This window comes from Rattus norvegicus, chromosome 1 (assembly GCF_036323735.1).
Source record: "Rattus norvegicus strain BN/NHsdMcwi chromosome 1, GRCr8, whole genome shotgun sequence".
Classification (NCBI taxonomy): domain Eukaryota; kingdom Metazoa; phylum Chordata; class Mammalia; order Rodentia; family Muridae; genus Rattus; species Rattus norvegicus.
The window spans coordinates 237214302-237232979 of NC_086019.1; the positions used below are offsets into that span (position 1 = coordinate 237214302).

At 46.3% G+C, this 18678-nt stretch overlaps 1 protein-coding gene across 5 annotated transcripts in view; it reads left to right on the forward strand.

Moving 5' to 3' along the window:
- The first annotated feature begins 9748 nt into the window (after positions 1 to 9748).
- Positions 9749 to 18678, forward strand: part of Uhrf2 (ubiquitin like with PHD and ring finger domains 2) — a 67357-nt gene continuing 58427 nt past the window's right edge. For 4 of the 5 annotated variants that reach the window (XR_005486766.2, XR_005486773.2, XR_005486776.2 and 1 more), the window contains exon 1: positions 9749 to 14640. Coding sequence is in view for 2 of the 5 variants with exons in the window: in XM_039080012.2 (XP_038935940.1) it covers positions 14488 to 14640 (153 nt within the window). In the remaining 3 variants the exon portion in view is untranslated. The remainder of the gene's footprint in view (positions 14641 to 18678) is intronic. The other variant, NM_001107585.1, reaches the window with a different exon arrangement.

The following is an 18678-nucleotide window of genomic DNA, read 5'->3' on the forward strand; positions in this document are numbered from 1 at the left end:
CTTTCCCTAAAATAGCCATAAATCCATGTAGATTAAAACTCTCTAGTTGCTACTCTGGTATTGACGCCTGTTATAATAATTACAGCTGTTTTGCCTATCAAAATTAAGTACTGACACTGGTCTGTGCCATTCGGGACCCTGTCATCCTGTTGATATTAGGCAGTCAATCCCATGGCCACATGTACAAGCCTCGCTTGCAAAAAAACAGGTATCCCTAGTGTTTGAAATAAACTGATGTACCTGGCACTAGACTATTTTCCATTGCCTTAGGATGAAAATGGCCCTCTGTTCCTTCCGAGGGAACATAGTAATGAGTTTCCAGGCAGATCCATTCTGATATTGTTATTTCCCTGATCCAGGTCCCCTTTGCTCAGTGTTGTGTCAAGATGTCTGGTAATTTTAGTTCGCAGACTCTAAGCCACTGTCACATTCTTGTGTCAATAACTAGAAACTAGAAACACATTTAAAGAATCTCTAGGTTCTAGAACACTGAGTCCTTAGTCATGAAGACCATTCTTGCCAGGGAACTCTCCCCTTTCCAGTGCTGTGGTCATCCCCCAATCTGGCATCCTCAAAATCCACTTCATGTTTCTGCCTCCCATCATGCATAACTACCAGATTCGTTACTTGTTTTATAGGTGAGCTATTTATTTCTCAGGCAGAGCCTGTACCTTCCCTCTCAGGCTGTACTGTACCGGTCCAGGTTATTAGCCTGGAAAGAATAAGATTTGGAGCCAAGCAGTGGTGAAACACATGCTAGTCCCAGCACTCAGGAAGCAGAGGCAGGGGGAATCTCTGAGTCAAAGGCCAGCCTGGTCTACAGAGTTTTGGGATAGCCAGGGCTATGCTAAGAATTCTAGTCTCAAAAACACAAAACAACAGCAAAAGGAAAAAAAAACAGATTTAGTGGGGGCAGTTTTTTAATAAGTACAGTTATCATCCTGTTGAGTGCCTGCCTTAGTTGGGGTTCACAGTCTCAAGACAAGGGGGCTCTACTCTGCATTAATGAGAGGGAGCAGAGAAAATCCAGTAGCCCAGAAACATTCGAGAACATTTTCAGTTCACCATTCTTTTTTTTTTTTTTTTTTTTTTTTTTGGTTCTTTTTTTTGGAGCTGGGGACCGAACCCAGGGCCTTGCGCTTCCTAGGTAAGCGCTCTACCACTGAGCTAAATCCCCAGCCCCTCAGTTCACCATTCTTAGTTCTGTTCGTTCAGATATCCTCACCCCAGCTACAAATGCCCTCCTCACCAAGTTGATGTTAGCTTCTGTGTGGTATATTTATTCAAGGTACAATATATTTTTATACATCAGTACTATCTCAGAATTAAATTTGGATATCATTTTCTAGCCCTTCTACTCTGGGACCTGACTGCTATTAATATTTAGTTTCCAGAGGTTATTTAAAGCAGGCAGTTAACCATGCTCAGTGTACTGTTTTCTTTTTATAAGACTTACAAATGTCACCCATCTCATAAGCCTTATGATTAGCATTTCCCATTCACGGATCTCCTCATTCCTGGACTCTCTTTATAACGCCCTGTGGGGTTATAAAGGGCTCACTGTCAACAGGGAACCTATTGCCTTCTGTCAAGAAGGTAACCAAAACCCCAACCAGAAAGTCTGCTTTTTAGGGCTAATTCCTGAATCCAGTTTCTTAACTGGAGTTTCTCCCACTGCTGCCACCAAACCGTGGCAGATCATCTGTGGTAATTTGAATGGTGGGGGAAGGAAGCAAGAAGGAAGAAAGAGGAAGGGAGCAGGGAAAAGGAGTAGGCGTGACAAAGAGACCACTAAGCTGAGCAAAGTGTACAGCTGCCCATTGCTGTGGCCCTCTCTAGGGCACACACCTCAGCCTATGTCAGGGAAATGAAGGATAGGAAATGACGTGCTGGTTCCCTCCTGTTGTCCATATCTCCTTCGTCATCCTTGCCTCCTATACAATGGTACTGCTCTACTTCCTTGGCCACTAGATCCAGATGAGTCAGGATCCTAGAGTTCCTGCCATGGGCATCTGGGAACCCTGAGATTCAGGGAGCTATGTGCATGTATGTGCAAATTCCTGATCACCTGGCAGGCAGGTGATGACATACCTGAGTGCCACAGAGGATTGATATATTTTGGACTGCAGGGCATTGTGGCAGGAATGGGGCATCAAGGGTTGTGGTTCTGTTGCAGTCTAGGGAGGCTAGCGTTCCTGCAGAGTGTGTCCCGAATGTCTTAAAACAGTTTGCCACAGCAAAAAGAAGGTTAGAGGAAAGGCGTGAGGTCATGGCGACATCAGAGTCAGGGCGGTTGACAAAAGGTGAGGTTAGATTATTGGGTGAGTTAGTTCCTGGGGGTACACATAGCCAGCAATCTTTAAAGTGACCAGGTCGGGTGACATTAAGGAGTTGATACACCGGTGTCAGGGTTTGAAGCAAAAAAGGTGAAAAGACAAGTTAGTCCTGTTTTGTTTATAAGGGGGAAATGTCAAAGATGATGTAAGGACCCCGGAGGAGCATTTGATTACCTCCCCTACTTTTCCAATATCTAGAGGTTGGACAATTGAGACATATTTTCTCTGCATGCGGATAGTACTTACTGGGGACCCGGCTTGATTTTTACGGTAGAGCTTACCAAGAATTCCTGTCTCCCACCTAGGATTCCATGGGTCTTGTATGTAGAAAAAGAGTGTCTTGCGTTGTGGATAGAAGAAGCGATTGGTCTGTGATCCTAGCATATGTATCTGACAAGACCAATATGGGCAGGCCCCATACTCGTCTGGCCATTTTTTACAATCGTCTTTTGTCTGGTCAAAGAGAAAGCAAGCAAATAGATCACAATACTTAGATGGGATAATCAACATAGGGATGAGAGCAATGTGGATCGGTTCCTGGCATCCGGCCATGGAGCAGTTTCCAGACCCTATTTGGAAAGACTGTTTGTTTAGTAACAGAGGGGTTCTGGACCTCCCAGACTCATGTTAGTGTGAGTAGGTTGACTGGCTAGAACGGGGAGCAGAGGGGCTGCTGGTGAGCTTGGGTTTAGGTGAATAGGGGAGCAAAGGAAATAGAGGCTCCCAATTTAGCTAGAAGATCCCTTCCCAATAAGGGCACTGGGCGTGTCGGCACTACCAAGAAGGAATGGGTGAGAGGTACACCCCTAAAAATGAAATAAGTGGTGGGGTTTGGTGAGGGAGGTAAGGTTGTCCCTGACAATGGGGAAACAGGAGAGAGAAGTGGGTCCCCAAAACTCCAGTAGGACTGAGTAGGTGTCCGCAGTGTCCAAGAGGAAGGAGATGGGCTGCCCACATACCATGATGACTACCCGGGGCTCCCTGCTGGTGATGGCAGCAGTCAGGTCCAGGGAACTCAAGCCTCTTAAGTCGTCCATAGCCAAGTCAAGGAGATTCACTGTAGGGTTATCTGGACGTGATGTCCCCCTGACCTGCACAACATGAGGGCAATGGACAGTCCAATGTCCCTCTTGATGGCACCTAGAACATGGCCCCTCTGACTTGCGGGAGTTAGGGCAAGCCCTTGCCCAGTGACCTTGTTGACCACATTTATAGCAGGAGCCTGGTGGTCCCTTATCCTTAGAAGACCAGGAGTCCAGGATAGTAGCTGGGGCTGGTCAGACAGCCTTTGCCAGCATATGGTATTTTTGTCTACAAGCCTTCTCATCCTTTCCATGGTACACTTTAAAGACCAGTACCAAAACTTCTGCCTGGGAAGTTAGGGGCCCCCTCTCCAGCTTTTTAAATCTGTCTTTTATGTCGGGTAGCTCTGGGAAAAGAAATAGGTCATCAGAAGTTGTTTACCTCCTGGGTTTTCAGGGTCCAGGTTAGTGTATTGCAATAAAGCTTTGTTAAGCTGTTCTAAAAATTGGGATGGGTTTTTCTGTTTGTCCTGGAGTTTTTAAAAATTCACTGGTTTTAACACTGCCCTGCAAAGACCGGCCAGGAGGCAGGCTATGAATCTATCTCTGACTAAAACACCACCTATAGAGTTATAGTTCCATCAGGGATCTTGGTCAGGTCCTGCCTCAGATCCAGCTGGGTATGATCCATCTGTTTGATGGATCTCGTCCGCATGTGTTCTCGCCTGCTCCCAAACTCGCCCGCGTTCCGCAGGAAGTAGATTATTAGTAGGGCTCATATGTACATCATGGAAAGTCAAGCTTTGAGATTGGGTGATGTACTGAAAGTCTTTAATAGAGGCGGGTGAGTTAGGGGTGTAGGAACCCAGTCTGATTTCTACCTGAGAAAGTTCATCCAGCGAAAAAGGAACATGTCCCCTGACAAGGCCATCTACCCCAGAAACTTCCCTCAAAGGAAGGACCGGTGCTGGGTCAGGCGTCCCTGGTGGTGATGGACTTGGGGGTTTGGCTGTGGCCTTGGAGCAGGTGACTGAGAAGGTGGGTACCAATGCAGGGCGATTGAAGTGCCCTGCAGCTGGCACAGGAGGTGAGGAGGGGTCTGGAGAGGTCGAGCAAGGAAGCTCTGGGGTAGTCTGGCGAGAAAGAGAAACTGAGGCGATGGCTTGGGTTTTCAGAGGCATGGAAAGAGGCCTACGGTGGAAAGGAGGCAGTTCTTAGCTGGAGCGAGGGCTGTACTGTCATCTGGGGCGTGCCTCAGAGCTAAGAGAAGTTGAGTGGGGCTGCAGGAGGAGCACAGAGAGGGGTTGGAGCGAAGGTAGACGAAGATGAACATAAAGGACCTCCTCCCATTTACCATATTTCTGGCAGTATATATAAAGATCTAGTGAGATTATAAGATCTAGTGTGCCATTAAGTGGCCATTTGGAGCCATTGTCTAATGGGTACTAGGTCCAGATCTTATTGCAAAGGTGTATCAGTTTTAATGCCCTAAAGTGGGGTGTTAATTTCAGAGATTTGAAAATGTCCAGGAGACATCCCTGGGGGATGCTGGAGGCATGTCCGTTGGAGGTATGTTCAGAGACGTTGAATTACCCACCGGAAGGTTGTTGAAGCATTCCCACTGGTGTCCCAGTGAGAAATTCAATAACAGCACTCTGCCAGGCTCTGTGTCTGAGTCGTCACTCAGATTCCCGGAGGCTATGTACCACAAGTCCCAGACCCACCAGAAAGTGTCCCCACCCAGGCCTGGGAATTTCTAATTGGCTGCAAGAGCCCGGAGGGGGAAGGGAGTGAGGAATGGCTTTTGAAGGAATATTCACCCAGTGGTCGAAGTCTTATCTTGGACCTTGGCTGTGGAGGACCCCTACCTATAAAGGCTGGCCAGGCCCTATCTGGGAAATTAGGGGTCCTCTTTGTCAACTGGAGGGAAAAAACTACCAGTCCACCCGTGTTTACTCGAGGAGTTTAGTGGTCTGGTAGCAGGAAACGTGAAACTGCATTGTTGGTGAGGGCCTGTCTGACTAAGTGACCCCCGTGGCAAGAGCTGGCACCACGGAGGTCAGCGGCTCACGTAGAAGTCTGCATGTCAGTTGCAGCAGCAACTCCTGTGGAAGTCTGAGTCCCGCAGTGGCCAGCAGGTGGTTGAATGGTGCAGCGGAGACCTAGAAGATGCAGCAGCAGGACTGCAAGACTCGGTGGTGGCAACTGTGACCGGATTTGGGTGGGGCAGAGGCCTGGCACAGTCAAGGGGAGGTCTAGTTCCCATATTGGCCACCAATGTTGGGATGGAAATTGCAGCTTGGGTCTGGACAAACCACACCAGGCCAACACGGTCTCACATGGAGGTTTATTGAGATGGCAGAGACAAGGGGTGGTGAGAGAGGGAAGAGAGAGGGGGCCGAGGGGGAAGGAAAAAGGAAGAGAGAGAGGGAGAGATGGAGGGAGGGAGAGAGAGAGAGAGAGAGAGGAGAAGAGAGGAGAGGAGAGAAGAGAGAGAGAGAAGAGAGGAGAGAAGAGAGAGGAGGCAGGATAGATTTGTCTTTTATTTGAAATGTGACTGCTCCCAGGTGAAGGTGGGAGCTGAACCAAAGGTATGCTGGGAATGTACGGCCATTGCCATGGCAACAGATGCACAGGTGACCTGGTGAGGCAAAGCAGCTCCTGATATCAACAGCACTGACCTACCATAAGGGCTTGGAGTCCACCCCAGCACCACTGGGGCAATGAAGTTGGTTGAAATTGATACCCATATTATTCAATGCCAGCGAATATGCCAAATGAAATTTAATTGTCCAAAAAAAAAAAAAAGAAAGAAAAGGAAGTTCAGAGAGAGTGAGTGGGGTGTGGCAAAGAACGTACCCTTGTCAGAGGTTGCTCAGTGTGTGAGGTAGTTTGTCACCAAGCTTGAGGACCTGAGTCCAGACTCACATGTTGGAAAGAACGAGCCAACTCCAGGTGATGAGAAAGAATTGTCCTCTTGCTTCCACATGTATGCTGTAACAAACATACAAAAGAAATGTAAAAATAGAGTAATATCGGACAGAATGGTCTTAGAAATCTGATGTGGACTTATTTGTACCCTCTATTTACACATTAGTATATTGTCGGTCCACATCTGTTCTGCCACAAGGCACAGCTACTTGGGGAGGCAGAATTTGTGAAATTTGACTGCATTTACCCCATGATGCAGTTGGGACAGGTGCTGGGCTGTTCAGAAGCACTGAGACACTGCTCTGGGACTGGGATAGCAAGGTCTTGTGGGAAAGCTGGAGCTGGCTAAGGGGGGGGGGGGGTCCCTGGGCCTGCGACAAGGCAGGGGCCAGGGGTTTTCAGACTCTTGGACATCCAGGCACCACTAGGAGTCATGGAAAAGCAGGGAATGGAGTCAGAGTCTACCAAGGGTTTGGGGGAGAGTAGCAGTGGCAGGCTTGGTGGTGACAGTGGCTGGGAGCACAGAGAGGCCTTCTACGAGAGAATAAAGGTGCAGCTCTGTAGACAAAGGCCTTCCCCTGGTTCCTCGTGGCACATTTTGAGGAAAGTGACAGTTCATGGTTCCAAACAGTTTATTGTTGTTCATGGTGGGAAATGGGTGCATAATTGCATAATGTACCATACCCATTTCGCAAGGTAGACCTGAGATTAAATACCTTTTGCAGGGAGGAATGTCTGGGAAGGGAAGCTTATTGCTAAGCCCTCTGGGCATCTAGGCACCTCATTAGCATAGAGAACTCTGTTTGGGGCTATGTGACCACAGGTCACGTTTTCCTATGTGAGAAGCATGGTGTGTGTTCCAAGTCAGGAGTCTGGCCAGGAGCTGGGAGTCACCTAAGCTTCAGGCATGTGTCCACCAAGTCTCCAGGTCTCAACCTGCTCTAACTCACCAAACTTCCTGGCATGGTTTTATGTACCACAATTTATGTCCCACCGTATATATTGAAATTCATGTTTTGAAACCTAGCTCCTGGCATGACTGTGTATGGAGATAGAGACTTTAATGAGGCAAGAAATGTTACATTAGGTTATTAGGATGGGGTCCTAATTTGATATGTCTGTTGTCTATGTTAAAAGAGGGCAAGAACTGGGAACCATGCTGTTTTGAACACAACTAATCTGTCACAGAAAGGCAGACATGTGGGTGGGTGTCTCTTAAAAAAAGGTTTATTGTTCTCACATAAAATGAGAGGGGTAACAACTTGAAAAAAAGTAACGATCCAACACCTAGCTCTAAGTGACATCACTGATATTTGGAGAGTGACTTTGCAGACAGCAGGCAGAGGTGACACAAGTGGGTGTTGTAGTTAAGTCCTGGTTCTACCTCCTGATCTTTCTGCAAGTGGGCCGTAAGCCTGCCCATGTACCGCAAGCCACACATTCATATCCACTGGTCAGGGAGGGACAGTGGGTGGGTGCTGGCTTTGATGTTCCTTGAGAGCAACAGAGGATAGCTGGTTATAGCTTCAGTTGTGTTTAGCCAAGCCAACCATGGTGTCAGACTTTCAATGGTCAACAAGGTCAGAGGCAGAAGATCTTAGTAGACGACATGGTCATCAGAAGAGTCGGTCCCTTGTTGCTAGTATATAACTTGTGTGCTTTGACGTGTGCTTTTGTGTGCTTTGGAGACCTGCTGAGCTGCTTGGAGCCTGGGTTTTTATGGGCCTTCAGAGACTTATCTTGTCCTTGCAGACTTTGTAGTCCTTGATAGTAATTGGTGTATAGGTACCTACTTCAGGGTGATATTGGTCACACCAGCTGCTTGCTTCTGATGTCAGTACATTCTGATGTCCAGACCTTGAGTGTAGTGCCTCCATCTTGTTTCTTAGTTTTGTTCTAAGTGTTCATTACCGTGGGGCAGTGGACCATGTCAGGAAATTTGGTAAAGTCGAGTGGATTCAGAAAATTCCACACTCTCAGACCTAAGGATGGTTGGCGTTTCACCTACTCTTGGCCCGGTTTCTGTCATGTGCCCATGGTACCCCATGGGGAGGACCTTGACAATCAGTCACATAAGGCCAATGCCCTGAAGCCCCTCCACATGCAGATGAGGCATCCCTAACATCTCAGACCAAGCCAATAGAAAGCATCTGCTTTTAGGGCCCAAACCACCCCAAAATGTATATAAGACCCTTTTTACAAGGAATAGTGCGTGAGAGTTACTTCTTCGAGGATCGTCTATGAGTGTCTGTCAGATAAGAGCTGTAACACTTTTGGGGAAGAGAGTTCTCCCCCAAAGCTTTCACTGCTGGGAACTGCTTCAGTCTACTGCAATCACTTCCTGACCTTGGCTCCTAGCCACTGCACCCCACTGGCTAGCCGAGCCACCTCCCCAGCCCAGCCCTTGTGGTACCCAGATGCTTGCTCTGACTCTAGAGCAGCATCGGAGGCCACTGAAGAGACCTGACAGATCACACAGGTCTGACTCCCTCTCTCTGCTGGAGCCAGCCTACAGCATAGTGTCTTGGAGCAGCAGCCTTGGAAGAGCGGCTCCAGCTGGGCCAGAGCTCCACAGATCTCCACAGATAGAGTCCAGTACATAGACAGGCATACTGCAGAAGCACAGAAAGTGAACGAATGAGCTGGTCAAGATGGCTTAGCTAGTAAAGGTGCTGCAGGAATGATGCAGGCCGGAAGGCTAGAGTTGGATCCCTAGAACCCAGTCGAAATGAGGCAGGAGGGAACCACAGAGTTGTCCACACACAAACACACACACACACACACACACCCCACAATGATAAAAGGACACGGAATTGGGCAAGGGATGTGTTGGGGGATAGTGTCTCAGGGGAGCTGGAGAAAGAAATGGAAATGTATATGATCAAAACTCACGGTATATATCAATGAAATTATCAGAGTAAGATTAATTTAAAATACATAATGAGGGGCTAGAGAGATGGTTCGTTGGTTTAAATACTTGCTCTCTGGACTCAGACTGGATTCCCTGCACCTCTGTGGTAGCTTACGACTATCTTAATGCCAGTTCCAAGGGAGCTGAAACTCTCTTCTGATCTCCCAGGGTACCAGGCACTCATCTGGTGAGCGTACATGTGTGAGACCAAGATGCTCATAGACATAAAATACATTAAAAACAGAAATTTTTGAAAAAATAATTGTAGGTTGATGTCATTGTGCAGGTGAGGGCTGGCACAAGTTAGATCAAGGCCATGATTGGACAGTAAAAGAATAAGGTGGGGACAAAGTCTTTCTAGGAAGGGAGAGAAGGAGGGGAATCAAGATGGAGACTGAGAAGGGTGGCCCAGATCTGGGTTAGGGTTAGGGTTGGGGTTAGGGTTAGGGTTAGGGTTAGGGTTAGGGTTAGGGCTAGGGCTAGGGCTAGGGCTAGGGCTAGGGTTAGGGTTAGGGTTAGGGTGGTCCTGAGCTGCCAAGGTAGCTGGGATGGATTTCTGTAGGATTTCATTGGATTAGATATCAAATGGATTTCTTATCTAGGTGGGCGGTTTATATCCTTATCAATTGGTTGTAAGTTTATTGTGTGGATGTATTGTAGATTGAGAATTTAACATATGAATCTAATTGTTAAACTACAAGTTTTTAGAGCTTTGATTTACCAGGCTACAGGGGATGTGAACGAAGTTCCCAGCAGGCAGAGAGACAACCTGTCTCAGTTCTGGAGGCTGTGCTAGGCTATAGAATGCCTGGGGCTAGCATGGCGTGTTGAAGTTAGAACAGCCTGCAGAAGGCTATGTGTGTGTCATGCATGGTTACAACCCGCCAAGGGGACAGTGTGTGAAAGTGGCTCCTGCAGATCCTCTCGGAATGAGAACACGAGGGAACCGGTAGCTGCTGTTATTTTTTTTTTAATTTTTACTGCAACATAAAGTAATAAAAAAGAAAGAATTTGGCGGTTGTGGTATGGCACACACCTTTAATCCTAGCAAAGGCAGGCAGATCTCTGAGGCCAGCCTGGTTGGTCTACAGAGTAAGTTCCAGGGCAGGCAGAGATAACTGTGTCTGAAAAAAAAAATCTCAAAAAGATGTGACTATACCATAAGGTCTTACATAACTAATAGTTTGCTATTGACTTATTTATAAAAAGGTGGAAATATTGAAATTATATTTTAGTAAGGTAAACACATAAAAATTTAAAAAGAAAAGAAAAGAATGCCCAGGTGTGGATGTCTTAATGATAAAGCTGGGTTGAACGAATGGACTGCTTCAAGGCTAGTCCCTGTTGTGGTAAAATTAAAAAAGTCCCTCAACCCTGTTCCACTCTGAGCGGGATCCGCTTGTTCTAGGTTTCTCTGTTGCTGCTTTCACACACTGTCCCCTCAGTTGTTACCACACCTAACTCACACCATGATCCCAGGGCTAGCCCCAAGCATTCTATAGCCTAGCACGGCTTCCTGTCACATCCCCAACTACCAGGGAAATAATTACTCAGAAAACTGGGACCCAAGAAACAGATTTATGTGTTAAATGCTCAATGTGCAATACATCCACACGATTAACTTCCAACCAATTGATAAGGATATAAACTGCCCACCTAGATAAGATATGGTTTGTTCATCTAGACACACAAAGCCCTGTACACATCCATCCCTTAAGAAAAGTCATAGCAACCTGTAAATGTGCAGAGAGAAATCTTAACATCAGCCTCCATGTTCTCTTGGCTGCTACTTCCTCCCCCCCGCCCCCGTCTCCTCTCTAAAACTTTTCTCCTGCCCATCCTTCCTTCTCTGTACCTGCCTTCACCTGCATAATGACACCAACCTACAAGTCCCTGTGTGGTTACCACCTCACATCTCTGTGTCAGGACTGGGTCTGACACTGGAAAAGAGAACAAGACCGCACTTCCTCTATACCTCGCCATTTCCAGTGCTAGACTTCCTGCTTCAAAGGAAACAGTGTGGGTGGAAGGGCAGGGTTCTCTTTAGTCTACTTACAGACCAAACCTATCAAAACCTTTTATTAAAATTCTGATAGAGAAAGCTGCTGAGTTGAGATGGTGGAATGCAGCATCTCACAGGGGCAAGCTCTCCGCACCACACTCACCCTCTCCCAATTTACTCAGCAGGTAAAATTCTTCTGGCCTATTTGCTGGTTTTATATAAGATGTATATCAATTTCAACCACACTTTATTCCGCCAGTGGTGTTGGGGGAGACTCCCAGTCCTCAGGATAGACCAGGACTCCACTCTCAGACTACATCCTGAGTGCCTGGACTACGCACATTCCCTTTGCAACTCACTGCTTTTTTCCCCATGAGTCCATGAGTAATTGAGAATAACCGCAGCCCTCAAGAAATGCATTTTTAAAAAATTCTGTCTTTTGTGTCTGGAAAGATGTCTTGTTGGGTCAACTCACTTTCCACCAAGCCTATTATAACTGAGTTTGATCCCTAGAATCCAATTGTGGAAGGAGAGAATTGACTTCTGCAAGTTGTCATCCCACCTCCACTGAGTGCTGTGACATTCACATGTCAAAACACACACACACACACACACACACACACACACACACACACACACACAGTACACATGGACACGCTCACGTACAAGTGTACACGCATACCTTTTATACATACACATATGAACACGTTTGTGCAAGGGACAGGTAGAAGTATCTGTGATACCTATACACACGAGCAAACGCAAGCACAAGGGCAGCCTCCCAAAGCCACTAATGTTTTGTCAGTCAGTACTAATTGTATAACTCATAGACTTTAAATCGAACTCTCCAAACAGAGTAAGACACTGGGTACAATCCCAGCATGACACAATGAGTTTGTGGACTGTCAGGGCTACGTGAGATTTTCAAATAAGCAAAAAAGAATGAAAAACAAAGACAATAACAACAATGAGAGCCTTTAACCAGATCAAAGTCTTACATTGAGCCCTCTTCCTAATAAATCTCTAAGAGAGCAGAAGAAACTTCCTTTGTGGTACCTCTGTACAGATCAGCCCTACAAAACAGAGATGAGGTTTATACCATCAATAGGTAGAAAACAAACACCTAGTTTTTCTTAAAGGATTTTCAATACATTTTTACGTATACCCCCTCAGCTGATGAGGTCAACTCTCCAGGTTATAACATTCCCACTGAATATAACATCCCCTTATTCTCTTCCCTATCCGTACCACCTATTTATCCATTGGTCAAAATGTAGGCATCTCTATCAAGCCAAAAGACTGGCCCTCTTCCCAGAACCTCTGTCTCCCTCCATCCCTTAGACCGTTATTTTCAGCTATCAGACAACTCCATCTGGGATGTATTTTAAATGCAACATCACTCAAATGAGCTCATTCCTCTGTCTTGCCTTTTCACATTCACCAATTCTACAAGTTTCAGGAGTTCGGTTTCCTACGACACTCAAGAATATATTCTTCTCACTGTCTCTAAATTTTCCAAAATGGAAGGCAGTTCCCTCTTGGCTAAATTTCAGCCTCTTACCTTCCGGCGGCTTGCTTTTCCCTAAGGCCCCCATCTACACTTTTTCTGTCATTCTAAATACTTAAACACATCAAGGCACAGTTCAAAAAGCCCAGGTTTCCCCCTGAGGCCCACAGAAGTCTTCTTTGAATGCTAATACTCACATTGCCCTTCATTATTTAAGTCAACCTCCCTCTGATACTGTCTTCTGATTTGTGAAAATGCACACTCCCAGTCTTTTCTTAAGCACCCCAATCTTCATTGAATATTCCCAGTTTATCTAAATTTTCTTAATGATGCTCTAAAATACCTTACTGTGTACTACTAAGGGAGCGGCAGGAAACTAACATTCACTAAGTGTTTATGTACACTATTTTACCCAGAGGAAATTGAGGCAATTTGTTCAAGATCAGTTAAACAGGGAAAAAAAAAAATTACAATTCTTGCGCATCCCAACCCTCGAGCCCAAGATTCAAGGCGGGCTTCAGACTGCGGCACACCATTGGCAGTACACCACGAATACTTTAACATCCTAAGACGCTAGCTAGCATTAACTGTTTAACAAGTAGTTGATCCCTTCCTGGGTCAGATTAGATGTTCTCAGATGTATCTGTCCCGTCATCTACCAAATGTAATGAGGAAGCAGGCAAGGTGACTTAGAGGCTCCAGGCGAATATCTATATTCAGCAAGACAACGCAATATGTAAGCACATTTCATTTTTCCTATCGGGCCATCTTGACTAATTTGGTTGTTGCAAAGTTGCGCCTCTTCACGGGAATGATTAGTACTGGGCTCAATATCTACATTCCGGGTATTAGAGAATGTAAGATACGCGTTTGCGTCGCTTTCTCTCATAAGCTTTCCATTTTTAGATGATCCTCATGTGTGGGGAGCCATATCTCTGCCCTGGGATCTTCTTTTAGATCGGAGATGTATAGTTCTGCAAACCCAGGATCCCTGCTAAAGAGCCAAAGGCGCCCTTAGCGCACAAGGCCCACTCCGTCACGTCCAGTTCCTGCTCCATGGTTGGGAAGCGTAGCTGCGAGGCCTCTGTCCTGGGGCCTCCCGGAAGCGGCTTTCCGAGGGAGGGACGCGCGGGAAGCGTGTCCATGAAGCCGACGCCCCCCGGGAGAGGTCCCGCCAGGCCGCGTGGCGGGCGCAAATCCTTGTGTTAAGTCTCGGGAATGTAGGCTGCGCCCCCATTTCTCGCTCACGCCAGCGCGCAGCAGGGGTGGCTATTGTTAGTGTCGTTTTGAGACCATAGAGCATCGGCCTTAGAGACTGCGCGGTGGCGTACGAGGGCAGAGGGCGAGCGAGACCCTGCAAGCCTGCCGTGCCCCGCCCTCCTCCAAGTAACGGCTCTGGAGGCCCCGCCCTTTCCTATATTAGCGCTCTGGGCCGTGCGTGGGGCGGAGCCCCGCGTGGATCTCGCGAGATCCGGGTTGGCGCCGTGACCTCCATGTGGGAGCTGCATCTCTATAAGTAAACACTCCGCGCCGCCGAGACATGGCTTCTTCCTATTTGTGAGGCGCAGGCTGCGCTAGCAACTCGGGCGGGTTCCGGTTTCCTTCCACCTCGGAGAGAGTGGGCGGTCGAACGGTCTAGAGCGTCAGTCTTCGCCCGCGTTCGCCGAGCCGCCGCAGAGAACCGGATCCTTCAGAGGAGGCGGCAGGGGCCGGGCGGGGCGCGGCGGCCCGAGCGCAGGGGTAGACAAAGGGGGTCGGTCCCCTATCCCGGTGCCGCGATGTGGATCCAGGTCCGCACCATCGACGGCTCCCAGACGCGCACCATCGAGGACGTTTCTCGCAAAGCCACCATCGAGGAGCTGCGCGAGAGGGTGTGGGCGCTGTTCGACGTAAGGCCCGAGTGCCAGCGCCTGTTCTACCGGGGCAAGCAGGTGAGGCGCCCCGCGGGAAACGCGGGCTCGAGTAGCCGGCGACCCGGGACGAGCCTAGGTGTCCAGGGCTGCACTCGGGATGGGCTGCTTGCGGGGCCCCGGCCTCCGGCCGTGGGGCCCCCACCTACAAATGCGCCTAGCGGATCGGAAGCCCTGGCGGGGTGCAGGGCGCGGTGTGTAGCGGGGCAGCGGCCACAGGCACAGCCTCCGAGGGTCCTGGGGGCCTTTCTTCCCGCCTTTGGGGGGAATCGGAGCCTGGAAAGGCAACAGGCTCCGTCCGGCAGCCATGCCGGGTCGCCGGAGGGACGATCTGGCTTTATTCGCAGTGCTGCATCGACTTCTATGAGGACTTGCCTCTCTTCCTTGCCCCCAGGCTCTTAGATCCGGTATGGAAAGTGAGGCACCTTAACCCTGTTCCCTCCCTAGAAGGATTTGAGCACACTGAAGATCCGAACGGTGGCAGAATGCGTGTCCCTTCTTCCTCGTCGTCAGTCTCAGATAGGAAATTTGTTCTGTAGAAGATTTTAGACCTTAATTCAAGGATCGAGGGTTATAACCTGAAGTCGGGTTTAAGTCTGTTGAGTCTAGGGACAGATTTTTCCCCTATAGACTTTACCTCTCATCTTTGTGTGTTCCCTAAGTTCGGGCTTTCAACTCAAGTCCTTCAGCATAGTCATTCAAAAAAGCCAGAAAGTATTTTGGGGCCACAAGGGTGCTTCTGGGCATCTCCGTTAATTTAACTATGGCCCTGCCTGTTGAGGCTAAGGCTTTTCCTGTCCAGTAAGTCTATGACAAGACACCCAGACCCATATTGTTTTTCTTGTCTTTGTCTTTAGACCACTGAAAAAGTTGGCATCCTGTAGTCCATAGACCACAGATTGGCCCTAGTCCTGAGTTTTGAATTAAATGCAGTTCTCTCTGATTCGATGGAAGTAGCCTATAAGCCACAAAGGGTTTGGAAGGAATATTTTTATTCCCTTCACAGATTTACAACCTCTATGACTGGCCAAATTTTCTAAGATTATTCGATGGGAAAGGAAAAAAAACAGGGTTTTGTTTTGTTAAAGTGTTTGGAAGACCTCTTTCTCAGAGAAAACCTATAACACTTTCTGCTCCTGTTGTAGCCAGCTTTATATTGATTCTTCAGTGCTTGACGAATAAAGCGCTCACTTGACTGGAAGGTTTGTTTTGAAACAGTCATATCTGTAGTCAGTACTGCGTAGCACCGTGTTGCTGTGCCTCAAGTGGCTGATAGCTTTTCCTTTGGCTATCAGTGAACGCCATGCAAATAATAATACTGTGCACTGATTCCTAGAATACTTGGGTGACTCCAGTACAAGAGGTAGAAATGAAAGATGAAAATGTATTAGTGGACAACAGTCCAAATAACATTGCTTTAAATTCAGGATTTACAAAATAGACTTACGCTAATAATCAGAAAATGGTTCCTGGTTGAGGGGAGAGAACTCTAGTGGCCTGCTCCTCCCCCCATTGTTAGTAGTTCACTACTTCTCTCTCCCCAGCCCAATAATGAACCATTAAGGGTAAAAATAGAATTCCAGTGCCGGCCGTTGACTTGAACACCAGAAAAGGAAAATTATTTATTTATTTTTTATGAATGATACTAGCTGGGGCAGCAATTATTAATCTCCTTTTGTCTCTGATGTTTTCCAGATGATGGAGATAGCAAAGCATGTCTTTAGCAGGCATAGAATTCAGGTGGTTCCACAGGGCTAGCCATTGCCTTTGAAGTGAGTTTACGTTTAATAGAAAAAAGGTGTCTTTCTCATATGCTTTGTTATAACGTTATAAGTAAAACAGTGAAGTTTGAAAAACAGTGAAAGGAGCTCTAATTTTTCTTTCAGTGTGTATGGTTGTTTTGCACATGTGATGTCTTTGCACCATATGCATGCCTGGTTGCTACAAAGGCTGGAAGAGGACTTTAGGGCATCAGATCTCCTGGAACTGGAGTTAGAGATGGCTGTGAGCTACTCTGTGGGTGCTGGGAATCAACCCTTGTCTTCTGGAAAAGCAGCCAGTGCTCTTAACCACTGAGCCATCTCCTTAGCTAGACATGGTCTTTGATAAGATTTGCATTGTTGGATCTTACGTACCGCACACTGGACTTTGATCTTTCAGTCTCAGAATGTGGAGCTCCTGAGACTTATAAAAGAATTCCAGTTTCCCTGCCTTCTCTTGTCAACAATTTGGGGTAGCCTTAAATAGATTGTAGATGTGGAATATGAACCATATTGGAAGAAAAACTAAACAATTGACACCCGCCTCCAGATTCTTTGTTTTCACATGGGGTTAAAAAAAATAAAAGTATCTTCTATTTTAAAAAATGTGTTTATGTATCTATCTCTATTATACGACTGATAAATGACAGCTTTAGTGCCTCCATCCAGTTGGTCCCTGAGTTCTGTCAGTGATTTCCCCTGGCTTTTTTTTTTTGACTTCTGCCACTTCATTTGTTTCCCCCTTGGTTTTCTTTGCATCGTTGATGCAGCCCTTTCTACTTCCTGGAATTTCTTAATGCAATAAATATTCACTAGTATATTCTGACAACATCCCAACCATTTCTCTTTCTTCAGAATTGAAAATCTTGTACCTTGAATTTCTAATATGGCACCTCTCAACTATTTACTTCTATGAGACATTGATGGCCTATAGTTATATACTTTAAATCCACGGGTATTTGTAATTTTTAGATCAGGTCTTTTAAAACTTTTCCTACTTGTAGCTTCTTTGGGCCCAAGAACTTTCTTTTTTTTTTTTTTTTTTTTTTTTTTGAGCCGGGGACCAAACCCAGGGCCTTGCGCTTGCTAGGCAAGTGCTCTACCACTGAGCTAAATCCCCAACCCCCGAGAACTTTTTATGCAACTCTGGGTATATTAGTATAGAAAATAGGTATGTCAGTCAAATGTACTGGTAATAAGCCACAATTTATTTTGAAATTACTTGGTATTCATATAAATTTATCATTTTAATACTTTTATTGGCTTTTAAAGTTTATTTTATGCATATGAGTGCTCTGTTTTCATGCACACCAGAAGAGGGAATCCAATTCTATTACAGATGGTTGTGAGCCACCATGCAGGGGCTGAGAATTGAACTCAAGGCCTCTGGAAGAGCAGCCAGTGCTCCTAACCACTGAGCCATTTTTCTAGTTCCCTAAACTTATGATTTGTTAAAGACAACAGGAAATTTTGCAAAATGATTTGTGCTTATTTTTTTTTTTTCGGAGCTGGGGACCGAACCCAGGGCCTTGTGCTTGCTAGGCAAGTGCTCTACCACTGAGCTAAATCCCCAACCCCTATTTGTGCTTATTTTTATATAAAGATTAAATCTTGGCTGAATATTTGGTACTTCAGGAAGTAGAACAAGATTCAACATTTTTTTAGAATTGATCAGTAATTTTGATGTTATGATCAGTAAGGATGATGGTGCTCTTCATAAGTATGCAGTACAAAATGGCAGGTATGTTTAGGGCCTCTTCAGAAAATGTTGGGAATCCTGTCTTAATCATAAATCCATTCAATACTTTAAAATGAAACTCAGGCCAGTAAAATTCAGATAGTCCACAAAATCAAACATTTAAAATAGCAGCGTAAAGATACTCTAATTTGATACACATTTGCTGAAGAATGAGGGCAGGAAAATACTGAAAGTCATTTGTCTACAGTTAAGCCATTATGTTTGTAGGAAAGCAGAAAACTTGATTGGTATAATAAACATGTAACTCCTGACCTGGCTTTGAATCTGAGTGAGGGTGTTCTAGGTGACTTGTTTATTGGCAGTTGGCTGTTGTGATGCATGCAAGGTACACATTGTGTGGATTGTGGTTTTGGTGTTGAGGCTGCAGTGGAGTCCCTGCTGTGCAGCATGGGCTCCTGCCAGAGGCAACACAAGTGTTGTCATCACATTTTTTATTTTGAATTAACTTTTGGAAATCGCACATTTAAAACTTGTCTAGTTTTTGTTCAGGGTTCCGTAATCAGTTATGGGGCCCCATGTGGATTCACAATCAACAGTTTG